Raw genomic sequence first — 22355 nt, 5'->3', positions numbered from 1 at the left:
TTGCAAATTGAACGAGTGGAAATACAAAATCTATGCTATTTGGACCTTTTTAGGATATTAAAAAAAATGACACTTCATGTTATCTCTGGGACCCTTGGGATGATAAATCAGAGCAAGATTTCAGAATGTAAGTACACATTTCACATTTAGAGGTGAATTTATCAAACCTATCGCGGTGAAAAATGTGATTTGTTGTTAGGAGCTCTCCTCAAACAATAGCATGGCATTTTTTCTCAGTAATAGCTACTGTAAATTGGACAGTGCAGTTATACTAACAAGAATTTAAGCTTTCAGACACTTATATGATATGTCCCGACATTTGTTGTTTCTCTAAAATCTGTGATCGTGACACACGACGCTGCAACTGCCCCGTTGAGTTAGCATATTTAATATTGATCTCTTACCCAGTTTGATGACTGCGGCCATTTTTGCTTACTTTTTGTTCTAAATAGAGGAAATGAGCTTTAAATACCCCGGAAACTTCTGGGGGAGGACCCTGACCTGATTATGCCCCACCCACTTCGAAAATCAAGATGGCGCCCCTGACTTCACCTAAACTGCAGTACCAAAAGTGCCTTCTGAGCCGGAACCGGAACCCTGGCCCCATGACTAGAACACAAGGCTAAAACGTTTTGGCTCATTTCAACAAAATGTTTGGTTTATAAACGGGCTAGTGTTTCAATATATTTAAGGAATATTGTTCTGCTGCATGTCACATAAATTGAATAAAAATCGGCCACCTCTTTGAATTTGGGGAATTTGCCCTGGAAAATTCAAAGATCCCACAAAATTAATGCCCCCATTCAGACATCCTATAGCATTGCTAGTGCTACCCTGTAGGCTATTTGCTTCCTGCAAGCTTATAGGGGAGGGGGAGGGGTACAATTAAATAACTGAACATAACATGAGCAGTTGCTTCTGCAACGCTTCTAAAAACGGCCCGAAGATGTCTCCAAATCACACCGGAAATTGTATTTTGTCCCCGGAAGTTATGTTTTATTATTGTAGCCGTCTCAAGTGGGGATTCAAGATCGTCGATGTTTTATGAACGTTGTTTTGGTCTGTTCTGTTCGCCCTCTGGTTTGAATGGAGATGAGAGAAATATACTGCTGTATTGATTTCTACAGTTTGATACAAATACTGGTCTCAATTGACTCTTGCAAACAGCCTTTTATACGCGGAATTATGATGCTGTTGATGAATTTGAATTATTCAATTTCTTGAATGTGCACCCTGGTAACGTTTCACGGAAGTGTAACGCAAAAAAAAAGGATATCTACGGAAATTGATTGACGATAGCTATATGTTATTTAGTCAGTTGGATAACGTTAGTTTTGGAAAGTGACATTATTTTCCAGGAGAAAGTACATCACTGGTAGGCACTAATGTAAGTTAGATGAGTTAGCTATTTAGACAGTCATTTATACAAAAGCAACGTAACGAGCGTTACCCTGGCCTGAGCTGTTCAATCACTGAGACCGACAGCTCTAGGCTAGCTAGCTAACGTTAGATGGCGCAGCCGTCAACAAACGACGTTACCAGACATTAGATAGCCTACGACGTTACCATATTTTTCTGTTAGGCATGCATGTAACTTGAAATACACTACAAGAAGGGGTTCCCGCTGCTTTTTGGCGCTTCACACTGCCGACTTTGTCTGGTTCGATAGACTAGTTAGCTAGCTACCTAGCTAGCTACCTTGGATAGCATGAGTAACTTGAATATCTCATACAGTAATCAAGGCAAAACGATGGCATCTCAAGGCGCGTGTCGCAGGTAAGAATAAACAGTTAATCTGTGTATCAAAACATGTATTTGAGGATTGGTCTCAATCTTTTTTGAAATGGGTGAATTAAATTGAATTTAAGAAAGGATTACATTGGAATTTAAGGAAGTAGCCTAGCCCTGCCTAAACTATTCAAATGCAATACATTTCATTTAAGGGACAATCTGACAGCTACATCCATTTTTGGATTTATAAATTAATGTGTACCCAATGATTCTTGAATATAACTTATATAATTTAAATACCTCATGAGTTTAGCTAAACTATCCCATCAGAACCCAAAATATAACCTTGTTTTACTCCAAAGTAAATGTAACACACGAATAAAGCCTCAAAACGTGGTTAAAACTAGAATGTTAATATCATGGCCAGTCTTTGTATCCATAACTCAATGAATTTGAGTGGTTTGTTATTGTTTCAACTGCTGATTGCTGCATTAAAATTAGACCGATTTTAAGACAATGAGATTAGGTTTAGCTATTGTTAAGGATCCACCCCTTTTTTCTAAATGTCTGTAGCTCAGGCCCTGAACCAAGGATATGCATATTCTTGGTACCATTTGAAAGGAAACACCTTGAAGTTTGTGGAAATGTGAAAGGAATGTAGGAGAATAACACAATAGATTTGGTTAAAGATAATACAAGGAAAAAAACTGTTCTTTTGTATTTTTTGTGTACCATCTTTGAAATGCAAGAGAAAGGCCATAATGTATTATTCCAGCCCAGGTGCAATATACATTTTGGCCACTAGATGGCAGCAATGTATGTGTAGTTTTAAACTGATCCAATGAACCATTGCATTTGTTTAAAATGTATCAAGACTGCCCAAATATGCCTAATTTGTTTATTTATAACTTTTTATGTTCAAATTGTTCACTCTCCTCAAACAATAGCATGGTATTATTTCACTGTAGTAGATACTGTAAATTGGACAGTGCAGTTAGATTAACAAAAATGTAAGCTATCTGCCAAAATCAGGTATGTCTATGTCCTTGTAAATTTTCTTGTTACTTACAACCTCATGCTAATCGCATTAGCCTACGTTAGCTCAATCGTCCCGTGCAGGGGCCACCAATCTCGAAGAAGTTTTAAAGACCCAGTCTTGTGCAATCAAAATAAACAAAATGTACAGTCCGGAATTTGGGAAGCTGTTTGATGTTCATTTAAGTTCTTGATATTAAGCCATTGATTCTGGAAGACTAACCTCTATCCCTCTTTTTATCATAACCCAAAATATACAAGGTTTTATTACTCCATTGTTTACAAACCGCAAGAATGAAAACAATATACAGTTTCAACACATGGTTAAAACGTGGCCTATCTCTTGGATGTAATGGACTGTCAGTCCTTGGCATTTAGAACACTTTCTATGAGAGAGGGATTCCCCAACCTCATCCCTCAGCTGTAGCCTATACCAAAAACAGTTTGTGGGGGTGCGGTAGCTTTATTCCACAGTGCCCAGTTTATATTTGGCTTTACTGGACAACTTAATGATTTTAAATGAAATAATACATTGGCAATTTATTATTTATTGGCTACCATAATTTTTTCTACAGGATTAGGGCAACATACTGTAATCAATGTCCCACAAGGGTTTGCCTACATCAGGAATTTGAACTACACTGAAAGTAGACTGAACTGAAGCTACTCCCCAACAATGAAAAGGAAATATTAGGCTATGCAAGGCTATCCATCACATTGCACACATGTATTGAGCTATAACAGAGACTATAACAATGGACTACTGCGCTATAACAATATTGCTCTTCTACTACTGATTGAAGCAATCAGTTTCTAGAATCAATTGTCATGCCACAAATTCAAGTTGTAAATATAGCTGCAAGTAGCAACGAAGGCTCCTAGACACAACTGTTTTATTTTATTTGAATACCACACACACACTTGATTCAGGGAACATTTTACTGGAAGTGTTCAAATTTTAGCACAATAGCAAAGATGTTTGCAACAGTGCCACCATGTGAATTTATTCTAATATCATTAATACTAGCTACAATCCTTCCTTAGTGCACGCATAACAATTCAAATGAATCTGTTCAGTAAATTTACTGGTGAAGGTTTTATAGCGCCATCAACTGGTTTGGAGTAGCTATGTTTGACGTTGCCACTATTCCTTCACAAATGTGGTTGGGAAAAATAGCAGGGCATAAAATGAACACCTGCCAAATGTGAGTAGATTTAGATATTGGTGGGTAAGATTGTCTATTTCACCTGCCATGTTGGCGGGTGGTCATTTTTCAGGGCTTTACAGTGTGAGCATTACATTTACAAGTAAATAGTCAAAAGTCAAGTATGAGTTAGGAGTGTGAGTTAGGGTTAGAAAAATGCTGCAGTAGATGTTTTCAAGGTATTTCTGCTATTTTGTTTCATAACTGCTAATCGCACAAAGAAATAGGAAACCTATATCCCACCTCGCAAAGTAACACTGCCTGGCAAGACATAACTTTATGACAATCTGGGCTTGAGATTAGAGGTCGACCGATTATGATTTTTCAACACCGATACCAATACCGATTATTGGAGGACCAAAAAGGCCGATACCGATTAATCAGACTTTTTTTTTATTGGTAATAATGACAATTACAACAATACTGAATGAACACTTATTTTAACTTAATATAATACATAAATAAAATCAATTTAGCCTCAAGTAAATAACGAAACATGTTCAATTTGGTTTAAATAATGCAAAAACAAAGTGTTGGAGAAGAAAGTAAAAGTGCAATATGTGCAATGTAAGAAAGCTAACGTTTCAGTTCCTTGCTCAGAACATGAGAACATATGAAAGCTGGTGATTCCTTTCAACATGAGTCTTCAATATTCCCAGGTAAGAAGTTTTAAGTTGTAGTTATTATAGGAATTATAGGACTATTTCCCTCTATACCATTTGTATTTCATTAACCTTTGACTATTGGATGTTCTTATAGGCACTTTAGTATTGCCAGTGTAACAGTATAGCTTCCGTCCCTCTCCTCGCTCAAACCAGGAACACAACGACAACAGCCACCCTCGAAGCAGCGTTACCCATGCAGAGCAAGGGAAACAACCACCCCAAGGCTCAGAGCGAGTGACGTTTGAAACGTTATTAGCGCGCGCTAACTAGCCAGCCATTTCACTTCAATTACACCAGCCTCATCTCGGGAGTTGATAAGCTTGAAGTCATAAACAGCGCAATGCTTGACGCACAACGAAGAGCTGCTGGTAAAACGCATGAAAGTGCTGTTTGAATGAATGCTTACGTGCCTGCTTCTGCCTACCACCGCTCAGTCAGATACCTAGATACTTGTATGCTCAGTCAGATTATACGCAACGCAGGACACGCTAGATAATATCTAGTAATATCAGCAACCACGTGTAGTTAACTAGTGGTTATGATAAGTTTAATGCTAGCTAGCAACTTTCCTTGGCTTACTGCATTCGCGTAACAGGCAGTCAGTCTACTTGTGAAGTGCAACGGTTGTTATTGCGTTGGACAAGTTAACTGTAAGGTTGCAAGATTGAATCTCCCGAGCTGACAAGGTGAAAATCTTTCTGCCCCTGAACGAGGCAGTTAACCCAACATTCCTAGGCCGTGATTGAAAATAAGAATGTGTTCTTAACTGACTTGCCTAGTTAAATAAAGATTAAATAAAGGTGCAAAATTGGTGTCCAAAAACAGATTTCCGATTGTTATGAAAACTTGAAATCAGCCCTAATTAATCGGCCATTCCGATTAATCGGTCGACCTCTACTTGAGATATTGAGTGTTTTTCAACAGAACATTGTACAAGTGGCAGCAACATGCTGAATTGTGAGTACAACGAACATTTGAATATTAAAACGATATGCAACAGCTGTAGACAATAGAACATGGAAATTTTAAAAATTGTTTCATCGTCAACCGCTGAGGCGAACCATGGCTGGGATGGCACTAAAACGGAAACGCTCAGTGCTGCAATGATTCAGTTCCAGTTTAGTTGAGGAGTTGGTCTCAACTAAACTGTGGTGGTAGGGATCGGATTTTAGATAAGCTCTTGCGATGGATCTTTAGAGACTTTCCCTACATTTGTGGAGTGATGGTAGGTCCAGATTGGTGCATGCATCTGAGTAGGAGGTGTAGTCTGTGCCCATGACAATGCATACGGCTCTTCTCTGGACCCTCTCGATGGTTTCAGACTCTTGGTTAGCCCTGCATGCCACACTGAGGCAGCATATTCCACCACTTGTCGGACTTAGGTGGTGAATACCATTATCAGGTCCTTCTTAGGGATGTGGAAGTGTTTAAGGCGTCGGAAGAGGAACAGACGTCGGCTGGCCTTTTCACCGATGTGCTCTACCTGTGTTGTCATTCTTAGATCGCCTTGAATGAAGATTCCTAGGATCTTGATAACCTCTACCTTCTAGAGTTCTGTGTTGTTGATTGACAGGTGGTATTGTGGATGGTGACTTAGTGAAGTGCGCATGGAGCATGTGTCTCCCCATTGACCACTTCTCCAGGTCAGCCAGGTCTTCTTGGATGGTGCAAGTGGATTTTGGTGTTCTTGTTTCTAATAAATTAAGGTAATCCACAAATATCCATTGCTTGACTGCTGATTTCCTGGCTGCACTGATGTATGCTGTAACATTCAGCGGACCCAGCAGAGTTCCTTGAGGTAGGCCAAGAGATTACTGACAGACAGCATACAATGATACCTCACCCCCTGGTGTCTATTGGAGAGGAAGTTGCATATCCGTCTGGCGAGCGATTGTCGAAGCCCGAGCTCTAACATCCTGGTGGTGGTGAGGTTGTGGCAGACACGGCTAAAGGCTTTGCCAAAGTCAGTGGTCACCAGGGAGCAGGTGGAACTATGCTTATCCTCGGACTTGAAGAGCTCTGTTGGTTAGACCCACCAGACAGTGTGCTGTTGATCAGCCTTGCAGCCATCTGTACTGCTGGGTGTCTATCTGGGGTAGGATGTTGGTCAGAGCACATTCTGTGATAAAGCTCTCAGCTACTTTGCTTGGTGATGTAGTGTGACGTATTTCACTGATGGAGGGTGGTTTGGTTTTAGGAATGGGGACCACTATAGCTTCTTTTCAGGTGTGATGCCTTCTTGTAGAGAGAGGTAAGAATGTCAGCCAGTGTTCTGCTCAGTTTATATGCAAACTCCTTTATTAGTCTGCCTGGGATTTCATCTGGATTTTAAAATAAGTTTTATTCTGAAACGGTATGGAGCACTTTCGTTCCAGGTTCTGTTCCTTGAAAAAAACGTATTTTTCTGGTTTTTGGTTCTGTTCCCTGAACCTGTTACAATCCCTGCTTTTGATAGTGCTTTCTTAAATGAATTTTCTGTACCATGTCTATAGTCAGGTTGCCTCAGTTTGGGAGAGGTTGGCTAAGTCTTTGATGTTCTTATGCCACTGGGCAGGATCTTGCTTTTCCAGTAAAGAAAATGTCCCTTGCACCTTATTCCTTAATTCCTTCCATAGGGTTGTGATTTGGTTATGGAATGCTCTCTGGCGGTCTCTGACCATTGCCTTTATCTCTGGGGTTATCCATGGCTTATCATGGAAATGGAGCCAAACGGATTTTGTTGGGAAGTGATCCTCTATTTTTCATTGTAGAGAAGCATACATGGCAGCGAACTTCTCTTTTGGCATCTGACTTTGAGGTGGTGGGAGGTGATCCACTGCCCAAATGAACACGTGCTTGAGTCTCGCAGTGGCCTGAATACCTTTCTGACAGTATGATTTTTGGACCTCTTCAGTTTAAGTTGTATTGTAACAATACTGTGGTCACTTGTGGGTCAGAAATAGCAGGTTCAGAGTAGACGGATGATAGGTGGATGATCATCAGTTCAATAATATTTTGCCCCCTTATGGTTTTATGGATCTGCTCAAGATTGTGGCCTCTACACAGCTTGTCCATGCTCACTTGATTAAAGTCACCACCAATGATAACTTCAATGGCAGGGTGTTTTACTCGCAGGGAGTCAACAGGCTACCAGCTGGGCAATGAGTTGTTCAGCATAGGGTGAGTCAGGTGGAGAGTACACTGCAACACTTGTGAAGACCTGGGCAGTCTGTATGGTCTTGTATGAATTAGGCTTTAGCGATATACTGTATACCGGGGTATTCTTAAATATAGACTATGATTTTCAATACCGTCCCTGGGCCCCCTAAAGCTCTAAGCCCCCCGTGTCGCAGGGGCTTTTGTGTTGCATGCAACCTCACTGCTTATAACTTAAGTTAACCATCTAAGATGTGCCAAATAAATTATATGTCTCAGGGCTCCAGTATTTGAGATAGCAGTCTATTCTTGCAATTAGTTTATGTTCGCTTGCACTTGTTAGCATTTAGCTAGAGACCACTATGGGAATTTGATAGTAATTTGTTGGGACCCTAATGCCCCAAAAATAATAAATATTAATTTATTATTTTTACGTTTGAAAAGAAATAGCGTTGGTATGGTATGATGCCTTCTTGTAGAGAAGGTTTAGTGGCCATGTCTCAGAAATAATTTCAATGTCAGATTTTGATTCACTCATTCTCCACTCAAACTTTTCCAACTTGTTTAAGAGAGACTGTGCATTTGATAAAAACACTGAGTGTAGGCAGTATTTACTTTCCTTGGGTGTGTGCTTTTGCAAAACTGGTTGAAGGGGGGGGGGGGGGGGGGGTTGTACACTCAGATGAGAGGAGGGTCTATCTATATCCAACAGTTTGAATATAGCTGGAGTTATGACCTGCTTTCTTCCCTCTCCGGCCTCCTCTCTGGCGAAGTATATCCAGAGCCTTAACAAAATCCTTGAAGTTCAAAGTAATGGGTGTCTGCTTCTTTTGAAAACTTGTTAAGAATGTCAATGAGTACCTCTGGGATGCTGAGCAGGTTTATGAAGTCTGATTAATCATCCAGTTTAGCATTTTGGGATAGAATTTCTATATATTTACCATCTATACTTGATAAGCTACCATAAAATAAAAGTTGACGTAAAATGTGTACATAGAAAACAATTAACTATTCATTATAGATTAAATTAGCAGGAGTAAACAGTCAACGCTGCCATATGAAGCCATGGCAACCACAGAACTATATGGACATTCCATATAGTGCCATGGCAACCATGGAACCATATGGATATTGGCCCCATTGGCTTGCCTGGCTACCCATCCACATCGCCCCGGCCAACTAACGTTTCTTCTCCACGATTATTCTGGATTTGCCTCCCTCCCCTTATGATTTCTAGAATGAGAACACATTCTGATTCGTCCCAGAAACCGATGGGTTGGGCCAGAGCTGGCGTACATGATGATTCTTTGATACTCTGGATCGTCTCTAACAAATCTAACCAATCGCTAATGAACACCCCTCACACAAATTAATTCAAAAATGGCGGTTTCAGACTAAATGTATGTAAGAATCTATAGAGCAGCGGAATTACATTCAGGATGTGTCATCAGGCAAGCTTCCAGCCACCACTATAAATAATAATAATAATACGCTTTTCAAAGATCCAAAGATGCTTTAGAGGGTATTAAAGAAACACAAGAATCAAAAACCTATATAAAAACGTCAGACTAAAGACAAAGGAAAAATATCAAACAAATAAGTAGGAAGTGAGATTCAACAAAAGGAAAGTGTGTGATGTGTCAATGCATGATTAAGCGAGCAGCTGTTCTATACAAGCAAATCTAACTGCATTGATTATTGTCTATTGTATCAAACACAAAGGCCTATTTAAAAAAAAATATAGGGACAGATGATCAAAACGCTCAAGAAATGTATTATAATTGCCCATACTGTCTTGCTGTGAAATGCTTATGTATTACATTTTTCCTTTTCAGTGGGACAGGTGTCTTTTACCAAGCGATGCCGGCTGTGGGAACTGATGGGAGAAATGTTATGAAACTGATCCCTGTTCAAAAAGTAAACGGGCAGTTTGTTCGATCACCAACAAGCACTATGAAGGACATCTCTGAACCTCAACGAGATCTTACCTTGGACGTGCCATCAATTTCGAAGATTAACATGTCTACTCTGGGACCCACAGCTAAAGGACAATCGGTGAATAAAAGGTCATTTTACATGAGTACCTCTCAAAATCCAACCAATCTGACAGGAATATATAAATCAGTGAGCATCCAGACTCCTATAGTAACAACAAAAGTAGCCCAAAGTGCGTTATCCTTGACATCACCTGAGCTAACACTTTTGAATAAGGATCAGCTGCCAGTCACTGTGAAATCTCCAGCGCTTCCAAATGGACAATACCTTCAAATTCCTCCTAATGCTCAAGTGAAAACCCTTCCAGCATCCGCACTCCCCCCAGCCATAAAGAGGCAGATATTTACTTCATCAACGAGCTGTGCCTCAAATTCGAATTTGCCAATGGTTCTTTATGTGTCCCCTGTCCAAACCATGAAACCGGGTGGTACTCCATTATGTCCAACATTTCAGAAGGCACCCCTCTCCCTCAGCCGACTTCCAAGGCCATCTGGCCAGACACATTCTAAATGCTCATCATCAGGCTCAACACCGTGTTCTACTACTGCTAAGGATGGCAAAAGACCGGTCACTCCTATTAAGTGGGTGATTGAGGAGGCAGATGGCTCACCTGCTCAATGCCTTGTTCCCGTGAATTCCTCTTCTATGACCTCAGATATTTTGAAAACTCTGGCAGAGATGGAAAAAGCCACGAAACCCTGTGAAAACACAGCAAAAAAGTGTTCACCTTCCCAAGAGAGTCAGACAAGAATTGGCCAAGAGAAGGACAATGCCTTAGTGATGTACAATGGGAAGGTGTATTTTGTTGCCAAGAAAACCCCTGAGCTTTGTAACCGACCATCAAAGCCCTTGGAGGCCAGTAGGAACATGGGTGACTCCACCAAACAGGCAGCAGAAAGTGTTGGATTCAATCAGAGAATCAGCTTACCGCCCTCCCTACCCTTAAGCTCCTCACTTGGATCACAATTTTCAAATAAAACCAGACCAGATCCTAAACACATTGTTATACCAGATGACATCATTGACCTCTGTGACGATGATCCTCAAGATAACCTTACATATCAGGCAATATCAACAAGGGACGTAACAAGGCAACCTTTCAGACAGTCTGAAGTCGATGAGGATGAAGACTCCAATGTAATATTTGTCTCATACCTTCCACCCAAAACAGTGTCTAAAGTAGCTGAAGAAGACAAGGAAATGGCTCATATGCTGAATGACTTGGAAGCTGAACAAGAAGTGTTATGCAGTCAAGATCATTTGAATGGCCAGATAGTGGATAATCAGAACAAAGTATCTGGCCTGTCAATAGAAAAGTGTCAGAGCATTGCCACTGCCCAAGACATGGCAGGCTGTCAAGGTAGTGCAACAGGCCAAGAGTTGAACTCCCGCCAGCATGACATCACTGGTCAGTATAGGAAAATTCTTCAAAGATTTCATGGCCGTGCAACTGGAATCCGAATAGAGAACATTCAGGGTAATGCCACTAGCAAGGAAATGGGAAGCAGTCATCCCAGTGCCTCAACCCAAGAAATGGGGAATGTCCAGGATGATGCCACTGACCAGGGAATTGGAAACAGCCAGCACCATCCTGCCACGCAAGAAATGGACAACATTACTGGAAGTACCTCTCTCCAAACAGAAATGGAGACTCACAAAGAAAAGGTAAGACAACCCACTACTCAGATTACTACATGATCGGTAGGATAGCTACACTGAACAAAAATATAAACGCAACATGTAAAGTGTTGGTCCCATGTTTCCCAGAAATGTTCCATGTGCACAAAAAGTACACACATTTGTTTACATCTCTGTTAGTGAACATTTCTCATTTGCCAAAATTATCCATCCACCTCACAGGTGTGGAATAGCAAGAAGCTGATTAAACAGCATGATCATTACACAGGTGCACCTTGTGCTGGGGACAGTAAAAGGCCACTCTAAAATGCGCAACTGTAACTCAGTACTATCTTTGAAATTGTTGCATTTATATTTTTGTTCAGTATAATAAAGTAAACTCACCAAGGCTTTTAATCTTGATCATTCCCCAATTTTAGAGCTCATCAGATCCCATCCCTGAGCAGCGGACTTCTGTGTTGGACATGGAATCCTTGGAAACTTGTGATCGCCTGCTGAAACAGATGTTTGGGATCACATCTGATGTGAAAATATGTTTGGAGAGGATTGACGCTAAACCCAAGGCTATCCCTAAGGCGTTTCCTCGGATTGGGACCACAAACAAACGTACCATAGAGGCTATTCGCAAATTGTTACAGGGATCAAACATTTTGATAAAAAAGAGGGAACACAAGGAAACAGAGGTAACTGATGATTTTCTACTTTTCTAAAGCTTACTAATGCATGAGGTACTGTTGGTCTACCTTAGCCTAATAGATTGTCACGATTGAATTTCGAGACAAAATGTATATTGTTGTACCATTAATTTGAACAGCATTTTCAAGATGTATTACTGTATTTCCCCACTCTATAAATTAAGCACCTTGTTGTTTCACAGGTCTCTGCAACTAGGAAGGATGGTAGTTGCCCAATAGATGCTAAAAGACAGAAAATAGAAAAAGTAAAAAATGCATCTGAAAGTTCCGAAAACACAGAGCCTCTCACCAGTCCAACTCCTCAGCTGGAAAAGCAGCCCCTCACCAATCCAACTCCTCAGCTGGAAAAGCAGCCCCTCACCAATCTAACTCCTCAGCTGGAAAAGAAGCCCCTCACCAGTCCAACTCCTCAGCTGGAAAAGCAGCCCCTCACCAGTCCAACTCCTCAGCTGGAAAAGCAGCCCCTCACCAGTCCAACTCCTCAGCTGAAAAAGCAGCCCCTCACCAGTCCAACTCCTCAGCTGAAAAAGCAGCCCCTCGCCAGTCCAACTCCTCAGCTGGAAAAGCAGCCCCTCGCCAGTCCAAGTCCTCAGTTGAAAATGCAGCCCCTCGCCAGTCCATGTCCTCAGTTGAAAATGCAGCCCCTCGCCAGTCCATGTCCTCAGTTGAAAATGCAGCCCCTCGCCAGTCCAAGTCCTCAGTTGAAAATGCAGCCCCTCGCCAGTCCAAGTCCTCCGTTGAAAATGCAGCCCCTCGCCAGTCCAAGTCCTCAGTTGAAAATGCAGCCCCTCGCCAGTCCAAGTCCTCAGCTAGACATCTTATCTGATGCTGAACATATATTTGGCTATGAGGAACCGACTGTCAATTATCTAATTTCCACTCCAGTTGAAACAGGGGCCCCTTCCAAACCTCTGCCAGAAATCAATCCAGTACATATTTCAAAAAGAAGCTCAAACTCACCCGTTCCATCTGTCCACCCACAAACAAACGCTGAAGCTATGGATTGCGCTCCTGGGCCCTTCTGTGGCACAGCAAGCAACATAAAGCCGAACTCTAGAAGAAGAAGGGGAAAAGGGAAAAGATGCACAGCGTGTCCGTGTGGGGTGACTGGAACACTAGTACAAGAGAAAGCAATGAGCTCATCATCCACTTCACAAGAGGAGCCTAGTTCATCTAAACCACCAAACACCAGGTCCTCAGGGAGCAGTACCTTCGCAATTGCAAAATCAGCTAAACGAAAGGGTAGAAAGTCCACAAAGGCTCAAATGGAAGATAAAGAGCTAACATCTGTGGAGATCCAATGTCCTTCAACTGTGAGTGAGCAGGGAAGTAGTACGGCTGGAGAGATCCCAACCAGTTATCTCTGCTCTACAGCACTCATGGACCCTGAAGAAATCAAGCGTCATGAGAGAATCAAACGACTGAAAGAACTCTTGAAGGAGAAGGAGGCTGCTCTTGCAATGATTAGAAAGAACATGGGCTGAGTTGGACTGAATTGCTTTCCAAATTCCAATGTGTTGCATTGCATAACTTCAGCCTTGTAGAACTCTTATTTGAATTGTCATATTTACAGTTAATTCAGAAAGTATTATTCTAAAGTCGATTAAATAAATAAAAATCCTCATCAATCTACACACAGTACCCAATAATGACAAAGCGAAAACATGTTTTTAGAAATGTTTGCAAATGTAGAAAAATGAAAAGTATTTAGACTCTTTGCTATGAGACTCGAAATTGAGTTCAGATGCACCCTGTTTCCATTGATCATCCTTGAGATATTTCTACAACTTGATTGGAGTTCACCTGTGGTAAATTCAATTGATTGAACATGATTTGGAAAGGCACACACCTGTCTATAAGGTCCCACAGTTGTCAGTGCATGTCAGATCTGGGGATGGGTACCAAAAATGTCTGCAGCATTGAAGGTCCCCAAGAACATAGTGGCCTCCATCATTCTTAAATGGAAGGCGTTTGGAACCACCAAGACACTTCCTAGAGCTGCCAAACTGGGTAGAAGGGAGGTTTACATTAATGTTACTACAAATGCATTATTTAGTTGAATATATCCAACGATTTTGTGCAATAGGACTTGTATAATGACAACTTACTATAAAATTAGTGTATTTGGCTTTTTGTGATGACTGCATTTGTAAGCACTTTGTATGCTATCAGAATAATAAAGTCAAGTACTAGTAACGTTAACTTTGTCAGCCCTAGTCTGAATACTTATGTAAATGTTATTATGTTTTTTTTTTGGGTTAATACACTTGCTAACATTTCTAAGTCTGTTTTTGCTTTGTCATTATGGGGTATTGTGTGTAGATTGATGAGGGTAAAAAATATATTTAATCAATTTGAATAAGGCTGTATGTAACGTATCAAAATGTGGAAAAAGTCAAGGGGTGTGAATAGTTTCCAAATGCAATGTATGTCATGTTTTATTACCTGCAGGAAATGCATTTCTTTTCTGTATTGAATGTTTAGTTCCAAAATACAATAATTCCAGTGATAACATGTCATTTACATTTTTATGACAATGATCCTAGGTTTTCCTGTTTTGTTCTAGAGGGGTAGGTATTGAGTATGTTGATGCATTGACTAAGCATCTTAAGATATGTTTTCTGAAAATATTTCAATTTTACTTATTAGCATTTTTACAATGTTTGTATTTCTGCTTTTGCACCTAGGTTTTCTATTTGTTCTGTAAAGATTGATCACAATTCTATCCACAAAATGCATGCAGATACTTGTTGGCTCCCTTTTAGAGTAATTTATTTTATAATGGACTAATGTAATATTAACATATGGTTAGGTAGGCATAAGTGTTTTCCTGTCTACGAATAAAAATATTGTAACTAAGAAAATATGTAATAAATAAAATTGTCAGTAGATGGCAGTGTTGTTGGATTCTATGGAGCTGCAAGAGGAACTGCCCCTCTTCACCTTCAGACTCTGCTCTCCTCTCTACACCCTGACCCAAGTACTTTGATCTGCCACTTCTGGTCTCTTGGCCATCCCACCCCTACAGGATGGCAGCTCCTGCTCAGCCCAGTCCAGCTCTTCTATGTCCTGGCACCCCAATGGTGGAACCAGCTTCCCCCTGAAGCTAAGACAGCAGAGTCCCTGCCCATGTTTTGAAAATGAACTTTTCAAATAATCCCACTGCAGTCCCCTGTCCCCTCCATCCAAGAAAAGCCTTTCATGACCTAAGACTCACACTTCACTCTTCCCTCTTACTAATCAAATGTATTTATATAGCCCTTACATCAGCTGATATCTCAAAGTGCTGTACAGAAACTAGCTCTGACTTTGCTGATAGCTATGAGCAAAACTGTACTTACTGTGATATGGGGTTGTCCCAAATAGCTATCTTAAGATGAATGCACTAACTGTAAGTCGTTCTGGAGAAGGGCGTCTGCTAAATTACTCAAATGTGTAGGCCTGGACTCACTCAAAGGAACATGGAACAGACGGGTGGTTGGAGAATGACTATTTTATTGAAGTTGTCTAAATTTAGACTCCAGGACTGTTTTGAAAGGCTTGAGTATATTTTACAGAACCTGGTGCACATATTCTGAAAATCCTCAGTTTAATATAGAGTACTTTTTTGCTTTATATTTGTTTTGTATTAAATAACATGTTTACATGTTACTACAAATGGATTATTTAGTTGAATATATCCAACGATTTTGTGCAACAGGACTTGTATAATGAAAACTTTGTATAAAATGTGTGTATTTGGCTTTTTGTAATGACTGCATTTGTAAGAACTTGTGCACTATCAAAATAATGTACAGAGCTTGCTAAAACGAAAGAAGTGATACACCCAAGTGTAGGGCTAATGTAGACTCTACCAAATATGTTTTATAACTCACCCAAGATAGACAACAGCCTGTCACAATGGACAGAATAAGCAAGGAGGTGGGCAGATCCAAGCTTGAGCTAGCGAGAGCCTAACTACAAGTATTTGCATATTTCCGTTAGGGAACGCCTACTCTGCAGTAACTCAATACGCCCTTGTACTCCTTCTGAGCAATGCTTTTTGAAACATTGGCAAAGGCTAAAGTCTACAAAACTAAGTCCACTCTGTTCATGACAGATTCTAGTTTTGGAAACAAAACTTTATTGAGATCAAAAGTTTCATCGATAAGAAAAGTAGAGACTCGGCCAGAATCCATCTCGCTCCATCATGCCGGCCACTGGGCTTCTTCTCAACACCATATTTGATAGTGTATGAAAACTCCAACTGGATACTTCACATTTATTCATCTGGTGAAATATCTGTCTCATGACTGTGACTATACTGTACATTTTCACTGGCTCTGAAAACAGCCCTCCTAGTGGACACAGGAAGTTACCACCACAGTGACTGCAGTGAATAGTCAGTGATACACCCACACCCTTTAACAACAACCCTTAACCTTTTACATTTCAACCAATCGAAAGGGGGGGGGGGGGGGGGGTAGTTAAACAGTTGTGTTTTTCTAAAATTGTACAAATAAATGAAAAAATGAAATGTCTTGAGTCAATAAGTATTCAAACCCTTTGTTATGGCAAGCCTAAATAAGTTCAGGAGTAAACATTTGCTTAACATAAGTTGCAAGGACTCAGTCTGTGTGAATAATAGTGTTTAACATGATTTGTGAATGACTACCTCATCTCTGTACCTCACACATAAAATTGTCTGTAAGGTCCCTTGGTCGAACAGTGAATTACAAACACAGATTCAACCACAAAGACCAGGAAAGAAAACGGTGGTTTGATTCATTCTGAGAATTGCCACATTCAGTTCTTCAACCCATGGTAATGTTGGAAGGTTAGTGTACATATAATTATAATAGGGAGAATAGTGTACAATAGTAAGCTATAGCCTTGTCTATTGCCTGCACTAACCATGGAACTGTGATGACAGCCAAGTATTGCGCCATGTATCTCTTTAAAACTGTTATGGCTTGGTCTGCGCTCCGCTCCATAACGATTTAATTAGCCTACATTTTTATTTTATCAACTGTTACTAATGATCCTCAGCAACAACCACATTGCTGTGACAGCATTTACAGAGGAAGCAAATTAATGCCAATTAAACAATGTAATTTAATTTAATGATAATTTAGGCTATACCAACCAAAGGGAATTAACACTAAATTGGCAGTTGGATATGTGTGGTTATTAGGCCTACTGAAGGTCGATACTGATATTGGCTAATATTTAACATGATAGAAATAGGAAACAGAGAATGCCGGGGTAGCCTATAATTAAGTCATTCGAGAGGGCCCATCCCTGCATGTTAAAAGGCTGTACAATTTAAATTCTGCATAATGGCACATTATTTCTTAAACTTTACTGTGGGAAAGTTGCTATGTTGATATGCTTCATTTTGCTGCCAAATGACTGGTTTCACATTTGTCTCCTGCGATTATGAGGTAAAATACAGTATATCTAGAACAAGAGTCATTTATATTTACAATTTCCTTATCCAAACGGATTACTCATTTACCTAGCTCTTATCAATAGCTCTTATCAAGTTGTAAATTACAGTGCATTGAGAATGGTGTTATTTCTACCAGAAAAAAATAAGTAGGTGCTTTTTCCACTCGGAACCGGTAGGTGCACAAGACCTTATTCATGGTTTCCTGATGCATAAAGGTGGTGGAATTATTCTGGAATTAAGTCAAGGTCAGAATACCATATATCTGTAGCAGTGGAGGCTCCTCAGAAGAGGAAAGGGAGAAATATCCTCAGTAAATTTCAGAAGAAAAAATTGTGAAACATTAAAAAAGTTGTAATTTTTAGATTAAACTATACTAAATATATTCACGTCACCAAATAGTTGATTAAAACACACTGTATCAGATCATTTATATTTTACTGAAAGGCATAAGCTACAGCTAGCTAGCTAGCACTGCAGTGCATAAAATGTTGTGAGTAGTTGACTCAAAGAGAGAGAAAGACAATAGTTTAATGGTTTTGAACAAATTCAGTTCTTTAAAGATCAAGATGAAGCCAGAGAGAGATTTCTTTTCTATACTTGCACATGCAGGTAGCTAGTTTAGCCTAAACAAACACTCAGCTCAAACAGAGGGATGCTATGTTAGCTAGCTGGCTTTCCAACATTGGAACTCTTCCAAGTCAAGGTAAGCTTAATTTATTGCTATCGGGGCCTGCCAGTATAACTGCTAAACTGCTTGCTGACTGTACACTCTACTGTATGATTGTAGCAGGTTTACTAACGTGTTGGTTCTAGTAGCTATGTTGACTAGCTATGACGTTAGCTAATATGGTTACAATGATAAACCATGTTGTGTTTTTTTCACCTGGTCACAAATAGCTAGTGTTGTGCACTGAAGTCCACACGTGAAGGGAAAAGGTGAGAGGAGAAGAGCGCATAGATGCGAGAAGGAATTCTACAACAAGTAAAATGATCATGCTGTTTGTATGTTACTGCTATGAAAGTTCATTTTTTATTTAACCTTTATTTAACTAGCCAAGTCAGTTAAGAACAAATTCTTATTTACAATGACGGCCTACCAAAAGGCAAAAGGCCTCCTGCGGGGATGGGGTTCAAATAAAAAATATAGGACAAAATATACATCACGAGAAGAGAGACAACACTACATAAAGAGAGACCTAAGAAAACAACATAGCATGGTAGCAACACAACATGACAACTACATGGTATCAGCACAAAACAGGGTACAAACATTATTGGGCACAGACAACAGCACAAAGGGCAAGAAGGTAGGGACAACAATACATCACGTAAAGCAGCCACAACTGTCCGTAAGAGTGTCCATGATTGAGTCTATGAATGAAGAGATTGCGATAAAACTGTCCTGTTCGAGTGTTTATTGCAGCTTGTCCCAGTCGCTAGCTGCAGCGAACTGAAAAGAAGAGCAACCCAGGGATGTGTGTGCTTTGGGGACCTTTAACAGAATGTGACTGGCAGAACAAGTGTTGTATGTGGAGGATGAGGGCTGCAGTAGATATCTCAGATGGGGGCGTGAGGCCTTAAGAGAGTTTTATAAATAAGCGTCAACCAGTGGGTCTTGCGACGAGTATACAGAGATGACCAGTTTACAAAGGATTATAGAGTGCAGTGATGTGTCCTATTAGGAGCATTGGTGGCAAATCTGATGACCGAATGGTAAAGAACATCTAGCCGTTCGAAAGCACCCTCACCAGCCAATCTATAAATTACGTCTCCATAATCTACCATGGGTAGGGTGGTCATCTGTATCAGGGTAAGTTTGGCAGCTGGGGTGAAAGAGGAGTGATTACAATAGAGGAAACCAAGTCTAGATTTAACTTTAGCCTGCAGCTGTGTTATGTGCTGAGAGAAGGACAGTTTACCGTCTAGCCGTACTCCCAAGTACTTGTATGAGGTGACTACCTCAAGCTGTAAACCCTCAGAGGTAGTAATCACACCTGTTGGGAGAGGGGCATTCTTCTTACCAAACCAGATGACCTTTGTTTTGGAGATGTTCAAGACAAGGTTAAGGGCAGAGAAAGCTTGTTGGACACTAAGAAAGCTTTGTTGTAGAGCGTTTAACACAACATCCAGGTGTGAGGCCAGCTGAGTACAAGACTGTATCAACTGCATATAAAAGTATGAGAGAGCTTCCTACTGCCTGAGCTATGTTTTTGATGTAAATTGAGTAGAGCGTGGGGCCTAGGATCGAGCCTTGGGGTACACCCTCGGTGACAGGCAGTGGCTGAGACAGCAGATGTTCTGACTTTATACACTGCACTTTTTGAGAGAGGTAGTTAGCAAACCAGGCCAAAGGCCCCTCAGAGACACAAATACTCCTTAGCCGGCCCACAAGAATGGAATGGTCTACCATATCAAAAGCTTTGGCCAAGTCAATAAAAATAGCAGCACACATTGCTTGGGATCAAGAGCAACGGTGACATCATTGAGGACCTTTAGGGTTGCAGTGACACATCCATAACCTGAGCGGAAACCAGATTCCATACCAGAGAGAATACTATAGACATCAAGAAAGCCAGTCAGTTGATTATTGACAAGTTTTTCCAACACTTGATGAATAGGGCAAAATAGAAATAGGCCTATAACAGTTAGGATCTGCTTGATCTCCCCCTTTAAATAAAGGAAAGAACCATGGCTGCCTACCAAGCAGTGGGAGCCTTCCCCAGAGAGGAGAGACAGGTTAAAATGGTCAGAGATACGCTTGGTGATTATAGGGGCAGCAATCTTAAAGAAGAAAGAGTCTAAACCATCTGACCGAGATGTTTTAGCACCTTGGACTCAGTGACCGCCTGCAGGGAGAAACTTTGTAGCGGGACAGGGGAAAAATATGGAGGAACATCAGGGCTAGTTGCATTAGAAGGGGTGGGAGATGAGGACATATTGGACGGGCAAGGAGGCATGGCTGAGTCAAATAGGAATCCTGACTTAATTTTCGTGGTGATTTAGAAAGCTCAGCCATGTGCTTTGTGTCAGTAACAACCACATCATCAACTTTAAGGGACATGGGCAGCTGTGAGGAGGAGGGTTTATTCTCCAGGCCAATTGTGCGTCGCCCCACGGACCGGTCGCGGCCGGCTGCGACAGAGCCTGGGCGCAAACCCAGAGTCTCTGGTGGCACAGCTAGCGCTGCGATGCAGTGCCCTAGACCACTGCGCCACCCGGGAGGCCCAAAAGTCTTGTTTTTAACTGGTTGACTAATGATTACACCCTAGATCAGCTAGAAGCAGGCAAGAGTATGCAAGGCAGTATTGAATGTGTCACTGTCAACTTGATTACTGTCATTTTTTCCTCGACCTGTGCACCTACATTGTAAACTTTAATTTATAGGCTAGGTTGTAGCAACCCCATGATAGGTATCGGGAAAATTTGAGTATCATGTAGTAACCAAAACCTATCGTAGTTACATTGAGCTGGGTGAAGGGAATATGAACGACAGTCATCCAATATGCTAAAATAGAAGTAAGGCCATGTTCATTTAAAAAAATTGGCCTCCCTCATCTTAAACGTCACTGATCAGTGAGTTTTAAGCTTTTCTTTTAGGCTATTTAGAGAAAAATATGTCCTGGATGCTTTGCTAGCAATAGACAACATTAAATCCACAGGGGCTGACCAATTGCACCCTGGTCTGCTGAAGTGTGCAGTGCCCATCATTGTTGGCTCAATAATTCACATGTTTTATTTAACATTGTTATCAGGAAATATTCCAACATTAGGGAAATAGGCTTTTGTGCTGCCACTCCATAAAGGTGGGGATAGTAATGATCTTAATTAAACATGATCACCCCATTTCAAGACTTCCTTGTCTAGCTAAGATTCTTGAATCATTGGTAAATGTACAGCTTTGTTCTTTTTTAAATCTGAGAAATGTATTTTGAATATAAATCAATCAGGGTTTAAGCCTGGGCATAGTACTATTACAACAACCACTTTAGTTGTTTATGATCTTGTCAATGCTTTAGACACTAAAATAAAATGTGCTGCTTTGTTTGTGTACATGTCAAAAGCTTTTGATACTGCTGATCATGCCATTTTATTGAATAAGTTGTCCTCGATAGGCCTGAGCTCTGAGCCTGTTCTTGGTTTCATTATTATTTTAGTAACAGAACTCAGGCTATCGTGATGGATGGGGTTAAATCTGAATTTCTTGAAGTGCATAAAGGTGTACCAAAGGGGTCGATTTTGGGACCTGTTCTCGTCACTATTTATATAACCACCATTGGTCAATCAGTAAAAAATTGTGAACTTCATCTATATTTGGATGATCTGATTATGTATGCTATTTCCCCGATTGTTGATCTCGCTGTGTCAAAACTACAGCCAGATTTTATAGCTACACCTCTGGTAACAAGCTTTAGTCTTTATTTTCTACATTACACATCAAAACGATGACATAACACATATGGAATCATGTAGTAACCAAAAAAGTGTTAGACAAATCAAAATATATTTTATATTTGAGATTCTTCAAAGTAGCCACCCTTTGCCTTGATGCCAGCTTTGCACACACTTGGCATTGTCTCAACCAGCTTCATGAGTCATGCTTTTCCAACAGTCTTGAAGGAGTTCCTACATATGCTGAGCACTTTTATAAAAAATTTAAAACGGAAATATTACATTTACATAAGTATTCAGACCCTTTACTCAGTACTTTGAAGCAACTTTGGCAGTGATTACAGCCTCAAGACTTCTTGTGTATGATGCTACAAGCTTGGCACACCTGTATTTGGGGAGTTTCTCCCATTCTTCTCTGCAGATCCTCTCAAGCTCT

The 22355-nt window shown here is 40.5% G+C and overlaps 1 protein-coding gene across 1 annotated transcript; it reads left to right on the top strand.

Annotated features, from left to right (window-relative positions):
- The first annotated feature begins 1026 nt into the window (after positions 1–1026).
- lrif1 (ligand dependent nuclear receptor interacting factor 1) lies at positions 1027–14995 on the top strand. The gene is made up of 4 exons (XM_020506239.2): positions 1027–1776; positions 9607–11431; positions 11824–12087; positions 12282–14995. The coding sequence occupies exons 1-4, from the start codon at positions 1709–1711 to the stop codon at positions 13581–13583; spliced, it is 3459 nt and encodes a 1152-aa protein (XP_020361828.2). The 5' UTR covers positions 1027–1708; the 3' UTR covers positions 13584–14995.
- The last annotated feature ends 7360 nt before the right edge of the window (positions 14996–22355 follow it).

The sequence above is a fragment of the Oncorhynchus kisutch genome, linkage group LG17, assembly GCF_002021735.2.
Source record: "Oncorhynchus kisutch isolate 150728-3 linkage group LG17, Okis_V2, whole genome shotgun sequence".
Taxonomy (NCBI): Eukaryota; Metazoa; Chordata; class Actinopteri; order Salmoniformes; family Salmonidae; genus Oncorhynchus; species Oncorhynchus kisutch.
Note: the sequence above shows the minus strand (reverse complement) of the source record. Positions and strands in the feature narration are given on the sequence as shown.